At 41.8% G+C, this 13,848-nt stretch overlaps 1 protein-coding gene across 2 annotated transcripts in view; it reads left to right on the plus strand.

Moving 5' to 3' along the window:
- Gad2 (glutamate decarboxylase 2) overlaps window positions 1–12,550 on the plus strand; it is a 66,885-nt gene extending 54,335 nt beyond the window's left edge. For both annotated transcript variants that reach the window (XM_055608619.1, XM_055608618.1), the window contains 4 exons: window positions 290–439; window positions 3,992–4,099; window positions 4,405–4,494; window positions 8,981–12,550. In XM_055608619.1, the coding sequence (XP_055464594.1) occupies window positions 290–439; window positions 3,992–4,099; window positions 4,405–4,494; window positions 8,981–9,154 (522 nt within the window). In that variant the 3' untranslated portion in view covers window positions 9,155–12,550. The remainder of the gene's footprint in view (window positions 1–289; window positions 440–3,991; window positions 4,100–4,404; window positions 4,495–8,980) is intronic.
- Window positions 12,551–13,848: the final 1,298 nt, after the last annotated feature.

The raw sequence follows: 13,848 nt of genomic DNA on the forward strand, positions 1-13,848 counted from the left end.
TCATGTTGTGGATTTGACTTATCTATGTATTTTTACAAATGTATTTCTTGAGATGAAGACAAAAGCGTAAGTGTGTCCCTGTCAACTCCTGTAGCATACTACCTGAGCCTTCATCCCACAGAATCAGCCTATGGTGCTTCCTGGACAGTCTTGTCCAGTAGTTTTCTTCTTCTGACAGATACAATAACGTTTTGGTCTCTGAGTTTTCTTTTTTTAAACAATTACCACCACAATGTGATGTTAAAGGAGAGTGAAGATAGTACCGTGACCTTTCTCTTGGCTTTTGTAGGGATTGATGCAGAGCTGCAACCAGATGCATGCTTCCTACCTCTTCCAGCAAGATAAGCACTATGACCTGTCCTATGACACTGGAGACAAGGCCTTGCAGTGTGGCCGCCACGTTGATGTCTTTAAGCTATGGCTCATGTGGAGGGCAAAGGTGAGCACAGGCCTTTACTTGCTGAATGGCAAGTAAAGAAAAGAAAGCTGTCTGACAAAGTTTGTTACAAAGTGATACCTGAATGAAAAGTTACTCAGGAAATTTTCCTTTACTCGGAGTCTGCATGCCTACATTCTCCATGGGCAAGAGCATAATCATATCCATTGTTGTTTTCTTTCAAGTTCAGTTGTTTCTAAAGCTCGCTCAACTCAAAAACCCATTTGATGCATCTGGCAGAACAATCTGATTTTTCAATTGACACCTCTTACTATTGCCATCCTCATTGTCGTTTGCTTTATTTTATTGCCCTTCTCCATCTTGGTTGATGATCCATCTTGATGACTGATCACCTGGGTATATTAGTGTTTTTCTAGAAAGAGATTAGACTAAAAATGCCCACCGTGACTGCTCATATTGAATTCTAACGAGAAAACACTTTTTTAAACTCCAGAAGTTCTCATTCCTTTGTATGGGGTTCCATGTCCCTCAGCTTTCACATGTGCAGATGATCCTTCCTCTACCAGCAACGTCATGTCTGCAGCTGTGCACAGGCCAGGCCTCTTGGCAGCCTCCCAGAGGCAGACAGTTATCCTAAATGTAAGGAGGGTGCAAAGGTCAGAGATTATACTTTTATTAGTTTACTCTTTGGCAATTTCATGGATAGGTGTAATGCATTCTAGTCATGCTTGTTTCTCTACCGCTGCTTATCCTTTTCATCCCCCAAATCCCAAGTCCAAACCCCACTTTTAGAGTTTTTTGGGGAAATTGGTTTTGTTTTGTGAGGTACTTAGTTTAATTTTGACTAGATTCTAAGTTTACAAATCAGAAAATGACCAGAGCTACCCACACACACAACAGAACCTAACTGAAAAATGCTATTTCAGAGAAAACAAGCAAGGGGGTACATGAAAGGGAAGCAGGCATGCCCTTCCTGTGTGTTTCATCAGGAAGCCACCCATCTGACTCTGTGTTTTCATTGTTTACATACAGGCAGCAGGCTCAGTCCTGTAGGCAGAAGTAAGCAACTCATCAGCAGACATGCTGCCCTCCAGGAAGAAGGCAGGCAAGGGTCTTTGTAAAGAAGTAGGAATTGTGCCCACAGTGACAAATGCCAGACTGTTCTGGGAAGTTTTTCCAAGGAGAGGGAAAGACCTTATATTGTTCAGATGCACATGGGATGGCCAAGAAGGAAAGAGGGAAGATTTCATGGATAGAGAACAGTGCAGTCCACAAGTGTTTTGTAGAATCTCCTTTAAGCCTATTCTAAACAAAAGACATAGTTTAAACAGAAAGACAAGCTTAAGCAGAAATAATTCTGAAGTGGTCCCAAGAATGTCCTTCAGGCAGTCTCCTTTATAAGATTTACCCCTGATGAGCTTTCCCAAACGGCTTCAAAGTGTCACCATTGCTTCTGGGAGGCCTAGTAAGAGTGCTGTACTGTGCTGCCATCCTCTTGACCTTGACAGCAACCCCCACTTCACCACCACTCCCATCCCTTACTCCCTGCAAAGCATACACTGGTAATTCCAGCACTTGAGAGCAGAAAGATCATTTTAAGTTCATGACCAGCCTGGCCTGTATAACAAGTCAGAGACAAGCCAAAGGTATGAAAAAAGAGCCTGTCTCACAAAGCCAAATACAAAGCAAAGCAAAAGTTGAGAATCTGCCAAAGACATGTAAGCAGTCCCCACTCCTCAGCAAAAGACTTGGTTATTTGCTCACAACACTTTGATCTGTAGGAGGAGACAGAAGCTCATATACTGTTGATGTGTTCCTAACGAGCCCTTGAAATTAGTAGCTTTTACTTCACTGAGGAATGGGAATTGCAAAATAATAGTTGTCAATGTCAGATAGTAGGTTAAGAAAGATTGATCTCTGGGTGTGGTGGGAGCTCTCTCTCTTCCTCCAAGCACCATCCTTTCCATCTCTTTCTCCTGTAGTGTTTGCCTTAACTGCTGATCATTGGCTGTCTTCACCCAACCTCACAGTACACCAATTCCCTTAGCCTGTGCTCCTGAGTGGAGCATCCCTTCATTCTTAGAGAAATAGCTTAAAGGATATCAGGAGTGGATCAAACAGCAGGGGCAGGTCAACCCCTGAGATGAGGGAGCCAGCTTCTCTCAGTTCTGAAATCAAAGACCTTGGAGCTGAGAAGGGCCAGACCAGGTTGCACTGCTTAAGAGCTTCTTTCAATTAGTTACAGGAGCTTCAAACGTCGGAGATCCAAATGGAACAATTGTCCCTTTGGCTTCCAACTTAAAGCTTCATTTTTTTTTTAGATCAAATGATAATAGTTATCAAAGTAGTAAGCACAATCCCTCACCCTAGACCAGAAGTGAGACTAATTACCCCATCCAAAGCTCTCTTGCCATCCCTGTCACAGAACTCAAACCTGCCCTCAAGAACAACCATAGACCATTCTGCTATGCTGATTACACAGTTTTGAGACAGGATCCTGTTCTGAAGGCAGGCTGATCTTAAACTCACAGCAACCCTCCTGCCTTACCTTACTGAGTGTTTGATAACCTTTCTTTCATCCCTACAAGAATTAGGAGCTGATCTAAAAAAGAATAATGAGGAAGAGTAGACAGAAAAAGAACATCACTTTATTGGACACATTTTCTGAATCCATTTCATTACTTCAGTACAGCTCGTTCTGAAGCATGCTTTACATGGGTTGTGTTGGGCCTTCCTTTCGGGGGACAATAAGGCCTTTTTATAAGGGTCTTAACACCTCTCTTATTTAATTCCATTACGGTTACAGTTGCTTTTTGTTTCTATGCTGTGTTGGGTGTCGTGCCAGTTCCAAGTGCAATAACTGAAATCTGAGATTTTCCATTTGCACTTAGCAAATAGAGAAACTAATGGAGGAAAGGCATTTTGGAAACCAGTTCCCTAGTGTGCCCAGACATTGGTTAAATCACTCCAGTCCAGGACTGTTGTACTGTTTTTCCTAAGTCCAGAGCCTAGGTATCCTGAGTGGAGAAGTAAAGGACTTCACTGGCTGACTTGAGTCATCACCACAGGAACAGCACAAGCAAGGCAGAGTGGCAGGCTTCCTAAGACTCATTTGTTTGATCAGCTGACATTCGGCTAGAGCCTGTCTTACGGAGGTGTACAGGGACTTTGGGGGGTGAATAATTTACAACATGAGTGGGAGCCAAGCAGGCATGTGGGGGGTCCCTGACAAGGCTTCTTATCTACAGGAAAAGACTAGCCCAGCCCTCTGTTATTAATGACTTCCATGATTACATCTATGAGCTGCAGAGGCAAATTTTCCCCTTGAGTAATCAAGCTAATTGCCCCAGGGAATTAGGCCCTGGGACAAAGGAACCAGCTGTAGGGCCTAGGAATGAAAAGGAACACAGCCCTTGTGAGGAGAATTCATGGGGAGAAATCACCAGAACCGCCTCCAGGAGCAGTGCTGTCCAGAAGGGTTAGAATGAGGGAGCTGGAAATGGCAGAATGACCACTCAGGTCATTCCCCGTTCCTATCTGAGAGCTACACACAGGCTTAGTCTGCCTAATGCTTTTTCTTCTTCTCTTTTGTAGGGGACCACTGGGTTTGAAGCACATATTGATAAGTGCTTGGAGCTGGCAGAGTATTTATACAATACCATAAAAAACCGAGAAGGATACGAAATGGTGTTTGATGGGAAGGTATGTACTCACATTTCAGCAATTGCCACAACCATCTTTAAATGCCAATTCTCACCCCCACAGCATTTTCTGATGTCGGTAATGGATAACTGGGACCATTATGAAGGGAAACAATAGATGGCAGGATGGCTCCTCTGTGCTGGAATAAAGAGCACACTCACAAATAATTAGAATATGAATGGAGGTACTCCAAGGGCACTTACTCATTTAAATACAGGAATTGTTCTCTGAACCTGAAGAATAAATACATTTGAACTATCCTTGGAATTTTGGACTGGGTCTAACTTCTACTTTCTTCTTTGTAGCCTCAGCACACAAATGTCTGCTTCTGGTTTGTACCTCCTAGTTTGCGTGTTCTGGAAGACAATGAAGAGAGAATGCACCGCCTCTCAAAGGTAGGTGCTGAGAGTTCCTATGCATCTTCTATATGGCGTGAAACGTCTTTATGGGGAATCCCAGCTGGTGCCTGGACCCATCCCCTCTGTGGGCTACCACAGAGCCAGGATGTGCAAAGTCCACATTTTCTCACTTCACGATTCCATTTGCTTGTTTCGAGAGAGAGTTTATAATGTTTTAATTGATTGATAATCTTTACTGACATCCAGAAAGCATCAAGAATTGTCCTTGAAGGTTACTGATTTTTTTAAGTGAAATAGATATGAGTTGCAAGTACAAAAGAAACTTCAAGTATCAGAAATGGTCATCCAAAAAAAGAAAAAGAAGGAAAGGAAAGGAAAAAGAAGGGAAGGGAAGGGAAGGGAAGAGAAGGGAAGGGAAAAGAGGAAAAGAAAGCTACTGCATATCCTCTCTTGAGAGAACAAGGTCAAGGCTACCCAGTGGAAGGAGCAATAATACCAGCAGCTACCATTAACAGTGTGTGTCATGCCCCAGGCTCCATGTTTATCAGGTTTTAGATCATTTAAAATCTCATAGCAGCCCATGTGAGTTGATGTGGCCAGCCACTGCTGCTGTTCCATTTTATGGAATGACAGTAGGGAAATGTAATTCCCCCAAACTGCACTGTAAGTCTGACTCTAGAGCCTAAAGAGCTATAAAGTCTAGTCTAGGCAGGGAAGTACTTTTTAAAAATCTTTAATCCCTACCTGTTTCCGGCATTTACACATGGGTAAGGTATGCTCTATGGTGCACACCAGAGGGAGAGGAATTCAGAGCCTGCTTCTCATGGTGCTGTAGGAAAGGGGATCTAGGGGCATCGTATAGACCTGAACTTCAGAGGTTAGTTGCTCCAGGAGGCTGGAGGGACAGCCGGGTTAGGGAGACACATATTTCCCACTGTCAGGAATCTCACCTTAGTTTACTGACCATCTGGAACAATGTATTCCCTTCTATGTAAAGGAAAGAATAGAATTCCTGTAGATAGTTGTGCTCAACCTTCAAATATTTCAACCCTTTAATATAGTTCCTCATGGTGTGGTGACCCCCAACCATAAAATTATTCCATTGCTACTTTATAACTGTAATTTGGCTGCTGTTGTAAATAGTAATGTAAATATCCGATATGCAGACTATCTGATGCATGAGCCCAAAGGTGCCGTGACCTGCAGGTTGAGAGTTGCTGCTATAGAGAAAAGCCTTCAAGAAAGTTTTTAAATATTACTATCTGCTCTTTAGCAAACTGGGGACACATTCCTCAGCAAGATGAGGACTGGGTCGAGGCTTTTCTTAATTTGTCAGTGTGTGCTGTATACATATGTTCGTGTGCGTACATGTGCTTGTATGCACTTGCATGTTGGAGAGACAGCAAAGTTAAATTCTGGACAAGACAAGGCGAGGACTAGGCTCGTACAGGGCTGCAGTATCCAAAAGTTAATGGTTGAGGTAAAGTAAAGAGACTTTAGGGCTTGCAGTATAATGAACTACTACAGATCAGGTGGCTTACGAACAATGGGAATTGATTTTTCTCACAGTGGGGCTGGAAAATCGGAGACCCAGACGCCAGTAGATTCCATATCTGCTAAGGGCCCACTTCCTAGCCCATCGACAGCCGTTAGGCAGTGCACCCTCCTGTGGCAGAAGGAAAGAAAGGAGCTCTCTGGGGTCTCACGATAAGCCACTAATTAATAAGACAGAGCCTCCCAGAGACACAACGAACTGGGGATTCGGGTCATACCATAGAGGAAACACAATATTCAGCCTATAGCAAGTACTTCTCACATGCTTTCTTGCATACGGGAAGGGAACATTTTACCAAACCTAATGAGCTTATCCCAAGAGCTCACTGGGAGGGGACAAATAGCTAGATGACAAGTGTCATTACTAATAGAAGCATTCACTCCTTTCTGAGGATGGGAATCTGGCGGGCACATATAGGCTTTCTAGACAGGCTCTCTGCACCACTTCTCCTCTCTCTGGTTCCTCTCTTTCATCTTCATAATCATCTTTTTGTTGTTGCTGCTGCTTTATGGGTGGGACTCAGGACCTCATGCATGCCTAGAAACTGTTCAGTTTCTGAAATACACTCTAGCCCCTTTCTAATCATTCTCGTGTTGTGTTGTTGTTTTGTTGCTGTTGTTTGGAGACAGGCTCATTATGTAACCCTGGCTGGCCTAGAACTCACAGAGATATACCTAACTCTGTCTCCCAAATGCTGGGAAAAGGTGTCCTCCACCACACCCAGCAATTCATTGATCATTAACTGCATCTCTTTTACAGCTTTTATGGTCCACTAATTGATGATTTTCAAAGGGTCAACAAATGGATTAAATAGCAACTTGGTAAAGAAGCAATTTGGCCTCACATGTAAGGTGACTTTGAAAAGTTTGCTGTTGAGTAATGAAGAACTCATTTGGCAAGATTTTAACATTATAGAATGTCTTCTTAATGACTATTCTACTTCCCCATTTTATGCATTTCTAAGATTTAAACACAAAAGCTTTAGAACATATAGCAAAATACATTTTCAAGATAACTGTATGTTATTTCATAAATACCAGGCCCCTCAGGAGGAAACAAATACATATATTAATTATGAAGAGGTGTGCTCGTGATATAAGGGATGGTCCCCATTTTCAACTGAATCTCTGACTGCTTATATCTCACATAAGTTGGAAGACTCTGGCTTTTCATTTTGGGCTGTGTCTCTGTAATGAACATCAGAAACTGAGTGCTGCACTTGCAAACTGCAGGAGCAAATACATGTGGGCAGGTCACGCATCTGAGTAGATGCAGCTGAACTGTGTGTCTCACCTTAGAGAGCTGTTCCTCTTATGCTCCTACCATGTCAGTTAGAATTCAGAGAGCCCCCTACATTTTCCTGCGCTATGTTAGGAAACAAAGGAATGAAAAGGTACTGTGCCTACCTTCCATCATCTTACAGATGAGGTGAAAAAAAAAAAAAAACAGACTTGCTCATAGAGCAAGGTCAGTTAAGAAATTAGGATGTCATTAGGCTCTGTGTGTAAGGACCATCTCGTTACAACATAGCAGGTTGGTGGTGGGCAGGAAAGGGTTCACAGAAGGTGCAGTACCGTGGGGGCTCCCACAGTGAATGAAGAATGTGGACTGGTGCAGCAGCCTGTGGGAAGACTAATGATAGGCATGAAATGATGAGGGTGTCCCTGGTGCAAGGGATATTTAATAAATTGCCCTGTCAGAGTTGAAGATTCGCTTTGGCGAGCAGTTGCAGATGAATTCTTTGAGATGGTGACAGCTTTTGCCAAGCCAGAGGACATGAACTTAATCTGAAAGAGCGAACCTGTGAAGCTGCAATGAACTAACACTCTAACAAAAATATTGTGATCTTGTCTGAGATATTCTTCTGCATATGAAGTCTTGTGGATTCAGCTTTTTCTCTCAGATAATTCTTCATACCATTAAGGGCTCTTTTTTTTTTTCAAAATACTTATACGTAAAAAACAATTTAAAAAGAAAATTAAAAAAAGCTAGAAAAGTTTGGGATCATGGAAAGTTGTGAGAAGTATGCTCTTTCATTGGTTTTCTTGTGTGTGTGTGTGGTAATGGAGAGTGACCTCCAAGGAGGCCAAAGGACAGCACTCTATGGCTTTCTCTATTGCTCTCTGACTTACTCTTTTTTTAATATTTTATGATGCATTTTAAAATTTTTTATGTGCATTGATGTGGGTTGCATATATGTCTGTATGAGGGTGTCAGATTCCCTGGAGCTGGAGTTACAGACAGCTTTGATCTGCCATGTGGGTGCTGGGAATTGAACCCAGTTAAAAACAGCCAGTGCTCTTAACTGCTGAGCCATCTCTCCAGCCCCAACTTATTTATTCCCTTGATACAGGGTCTCTCACTGAACCTTACTTACGATTTCAGCCAGTCTGGCTGGCCGGGAGCCCCAGGACTAGCCTGTCTCTTCCCCACAGCATTGGTATTACAGGCATGTGCAAACACTCCTGGCTTTGTTGCATGGGTTCTAGGGGAATGCAGATCTTCAGGTTTTCAAGCAAGTGTACTCACTCATCTCTCCAGCCCCTCAGAGGTCTGCTGTTCTTATCTATCACTTGATATTGAGGTTTATCCCTCATAATAATTGTATCAACGATGCTTTCTTTCAGTGACTTTACATTTTCTGGGTGTAAACGCCCTCCAATGTAGTATGACTAAACTATTTATCCCCAGGACCAGATTCTTTCATCCCCTCTAAATACTAACTACACAAATCAAGGTGTCTAGTGCCTGCTAGCCTACTGTATGTTACTCTTATTATATTTAGGGTTTTTAATGTTGTAAGCAGTTTTTATTCGCTGATCTCATGAAAACTTGAGGCAGTTTCTTCAAAAGAAAACAGTGACGCTGTTTAATTTAAAAAGCTATAAACATCACTTGCTGTGGGGTTCCAAACTGAGGGGAGGTCCGGGAGAGAAAGTCACTGCACTGGTGCTGTCTGTCCCACAGGTGGCGCCAGTGATCAAAGCCAGAATGATGGAGTATGGAACCACAATGGTCAGCTACCAACCCCTGGGAGACAAGGTCAACTTCTTCCGCATGGTCGTCTCAAACCCTGCAGCAACTCACCAAGACATCGACTTTCTCATTGAAGAAATCGAACGCCTGGGACAAGATCTGTAATCAGCTCGTTCACCAAACTGTTTCAATTCTTTAGCTAGACAGTTAAGTTGTCACAAACTGTGTAAATGTATTTGTAGTTTGTTCCAAAGTAAGCCTATTTCTATATTGTGGTGTCACAGTAGAGTACAGTTTAAAAAATTCAAAACAAGCAAACAAGAAACACTGCTCCTTTAAAAAAAAAAAATCCTTTCTTAAGTTTAGAATACCTCTCTAAATAGTGACAAAAGGCTATGTTCTAATCAGTGAGGGAAAGCATAAAGTTGTTATAAAACTTCCCTTTTAATGTGTATGCTAATCCAACTTTATTTTCGCTTCAGGACGGTAGTACTGAATAGTGCCAAATCACCCTTGAATCGTAACAGGTTCCCTGGGGTACAGTAAGAAGGACAAGTAAATATAAGATGTATGCTGACAACAGAAACTCTTGTCTTTTTCATAGTATTAGAAAAAAAAATTTCTAATTTACCTATAGCAACATTTCAAATGTATTTAATACATATAATTTTACAAAAAGAAAAATATATATTAAAAGAAATCCTATTTTTTAACATATAGATTTTATTTTATATGGGTTATACAAACTGCAGGGGAAGATATGAAATCTAAGCCAGATTTTTTTCTTTATTTTTTTCTCCCTATCTTTCTTTTCATGAGGCACAATGAAAACACATCAGCAAGGTAATTTTAACATAGTAACCCACAAAATTGTTTAAAAATGTAATAACTTATGTTAGTATATATTACTTCTTGTCATTTCCCTAAAAATAGTATTTCAAAACAAACACACACAAAAGAAATGAAACTTCTAAAAACAACTGATCAGCTCATCAATTGAGATTCTCTTCCTGATTAGGCTTTGCCCTTGTTGGCCCTAGAAGACCCACTTTAAAAACCTGGCAAGCCCAGAGTGGCCCCAAATCCGGGCAAGCGTGCCCATTCCGCTTTCCCGTGTAGCCTGCTGTAAACAGGAGGTTGATATTAGTTTTCCAAGTGTCTTTTTAAACCATATTTTTTTATTAGATTATTTGGATTAATTAGAAAAAAACTAAAAATAAAAGCTAATCAGCCCTAGCAAAGAATGTGCCACACATTCCTTAGGTTTGATGAGCTCAGAGTCCTAAACCCAGCCATGGGAGACCAAGCAGTAACGGCTTCATCTCAAATGCCGTTTTGCCGCTGTCTGGGGAAAGGGTCACGTGCATCCTAGATGCTCTCCTGTTACCATCCTTCTCTATCCCATACTTCAGAGTCTCTCCTGCTAGACTTCCTACCCCAGGATATCCCACGTGGCTCTTTTCCTTTCTTGTAATGAGTTCCTCATGCAAGCAGTTTTGGAGTAGTCTAAGAACTTCTTTTATCTGCCTCCCATCAAGCTTCACAATGACCAGAATATGTAGAGATTACTAAAATTCAAAATAACATTTTAAGAATAAGTTTCTTTCTCTGTAAACTGGATGGAGAGATTTCCTCAGCTCCCATGATAACTTCAGAGTCACAGATGAACAGATCTAAGTGCTGGTAGAACCTTTTACATGCAAATGGCAGATACAGGTCTGGAAACATGATCCTGCTTGATATGGACTGGTAATTCAAAGCTCAGAAAGACTACTGAAACAGGAGGAAAAAGGCCCTGCCCTTAACAATCACAGATCTTCATGACTTTGCCCCAGATCTTATGACCAGGCAGCATGCAAACATACTGAGCCTCAGTATAAATATGGCTTCAGCCCCTTGCTGTCTAGAACACCAATGGATTCTGTGAGCACCATATGGAAAATTACGGTTAACAAAGTTGCATGAAGGAATGGTCTCCCACTTTAGGTATTCTCTAATGGGCAAGCATGCCTTTCCTTTCTAGAAACTGGCTGCAGAGTAAGCGTGCAGCTAGCTGTCCATCCATCTTGAGCCTCAGGCCCAAAGATCTTACTTCCCAGGCAGAGACACTCATTTATCAATCCCACAATCCCACTTAAAGAAGGCAGTAGGGCCTACTGTTGTGATAGACAGAAAGCTTAGCCCTTGGGAAACAGTCTTGGTAGCAGAAGCAGGCTTCTAGTTTGATGAGGTGACAGAACTGAAAAAGAACCTGTGTCCATGTATGAGAATCTAGCAAAATACTTTTACTAGTGAATTGAATCTCCAAACCCCTTCTTCTCCAGATTCTTCCTCAAAACATCTGGGAGCCTTGCTCAAACATAAAAACCTCTTACCACTGTATCCTAGAGAATGAGGTAAATACAAGCCTAATAATAGCCCCAAGTGCTTTAATAGATACCGTAGCTCTGCCATCTACTCAAAAGAGGGAAAAAAGACGGGAAGAAAAAAGAATGGAGGGAGACTGTATTGACATTGGTCCAAATTCCTAGTGCCCAAGGTCTTTATCTGTGACCTTTTTATTTTTCTCATTTTAAAAACATTGGTTTCAGCTTTAATCAGAATTGATATGGCCATTTTATTTATACAGCAATATTTTATTTATTATTTAAAATACTTGAAGAAAAAGTACAGTATGTGTTTATTTGAGACTTTTAAATGGTATAGACATCATGTACTGTCACAGGATTTGAGAAAAAAATCATGTGTGTGTGTGTGTGTGTGTGTGTGTGTGTGTATTGCCCTTAGTACATTGCTGTACTTCCTGTCACCTCAGATTGGGGTTGCGTACTTTCTACTGACTTGTGTGGAGCTGCAAATCAACATGTGTTGCTGTGAAAGCTTGCACAATGTGTTATTAGTGTGTCTTCTCTGTGGTAGCTGTACTGAACTTTGAGATTATGAGAACTACATTTGCATTCGTTCCTGGTCTCACCCTCTCACCCTGTCCCAGGCTGTGTACCCTCTACATCAGCTCTTAGAGAGAACATAACCTCAGCTGAGCCCCACCCTGAGAAATCTCTTTGAGAACTGTGTGATCACATACAAACTGCAAAGGAAGCACTGCTTGGCCGCTGAGGCCAGAGAAACCAATTATAGAGTATCATAGCTGCTGACATGGAGGTATGAACTCGGGGGGACTCAGATTTGGGGCTACTCCTCAGAACATGGACAAAGGAAGTGCAGGTGTAAATATAGCAACAGGACAAAGAATCAAGACCATCAAACCAGGTATCATCTTGCACGTGCTTTTCTGTTCTTGAGTGCTAAATGCAAACACTGTGTATTAATTAGTTGCGTGTGACAAGATCTTGTTACCAACTGGTGTTTCTGAATAATGTCAACATTTTCCCAGCACCCCTCCATTATTAAACACAGAAAAAATAAAAATAAAATATACAAACGTGGCAACCTGTTTTCCCTACCAAATATAAACTTGTGTATGATCAAAATATTTTACCTGTGTTTTCTCCCTAAACCCAAATAAATGTGTAAATGTGGACATGTCGGGCTTTGCATGCTTACTTTGCCAGCTGTCAGGTAGTGGAGGAAATCTTTAATGGCTTTCTTGTCTTTGGGTCTTACTTCTGCTATCAGCCCTCTGCTGCTATGTTTGGAGGACACCACTGTGCAAACTCTGCTTCTTCTTCAAATGGAAATGATCAATTAAAAATATTTGATTGTGAAAAATTTCACCTAAGTAGAAAATGAGAAAAACAAAGTAACAAAGTCCCATGCAGCCTTCAACCTTTACTGCTGTAGAGCCTAAATCTTATTTAATCTATGTCTATACACTACTTTCTCCCCAAGACCAAATTATGCTCTTATGAATTCATGAATGTTAAAGACTCTTAAGTAGAAGGAACACATGATCCTGCCATTATTCTCTGTGTTTAGGAAGAATTTCCCACTCTTTTTTGATATAAGGGAATGTTGTCAATTATTAATATTTATTATTGATTTATCTTCTAGTTAAACAGTGGTTATTCCTAAACCAGCTGTATACCCAAATCACCACACAGACTAGGATTTATTTCATTAACCTAGAACACAATGCTGAGCAATAGTCCATCCCAAACCTCCAAGCCTGCATAGTTTCTTCCCATTCAGATTTCATCCTATACTTACTTTCAGTCACATCTTGGGTCCGGTTCCTCTCTCCTCATGGTTCCAAGTCCTGTCCTGCCGATCTCTGCCCTCCAACTCCTCCCACTCACTTCCTTCTCCCCTCTGGACCAGGATGTCCCACCCTATTCTCTCCATTGCACGGCACTGGCTGGCTGTTTTATTGAAAATACAGAGAACAAATGGCGGCATGTTTACACAGACTTGAGACAGGTGATGCTTAGAATAAACATCACTTGAAGATGCTGTCTTTTTTCCATTGAATGGTTTTGGCTTCTTTGTCAAAAATCAAGTATTCATAGGTGTGTGGGTTTATTTCTGGGTCTTCTATTTGGTTCCATTGATCCACCTTTCTGCTATTTCTCCAACCAAGGACCATGTGTGGATATAACCTAGAACTCCTGCTCGGATGTAGCTCATGGTAGCTCAGTATCCAAGTGGGTTACCTAGTAAGGGGAACAGGGACTGTTTCTGACATGAACTCAATGGCTGGCTCTTTGACCTCCCCCCCACACCCCAAGGGAAGGAACAGCCTTGCTAGGCCACAGAGGAGGACATTGCAGCCAGTCCTAAAGATACCTGATAAGCTAGGGTCAGATGGAAGGGAAGGAGGACCTCTCCTATCAGTGGACTTGGAAAGGGGCAGGGAGGAGATGAGGGAGGGAGGGTGGGATTGGGAGGAAATGAGAGAGGGG

Source organism: Psammomys obesus, unplaced genomic scaffold, assembly GCF_907164565.1.
Source record: "Psammomys obesus unplaced genomic scaffold, mPsaObe1.curated_primary_1811, whole genome shotgun sequence".
NCBI lineage: Eukaryota > Metazoa > Chordata > Mammalia > Rodentia > Muridae > Psammomys > Psammomys obesus.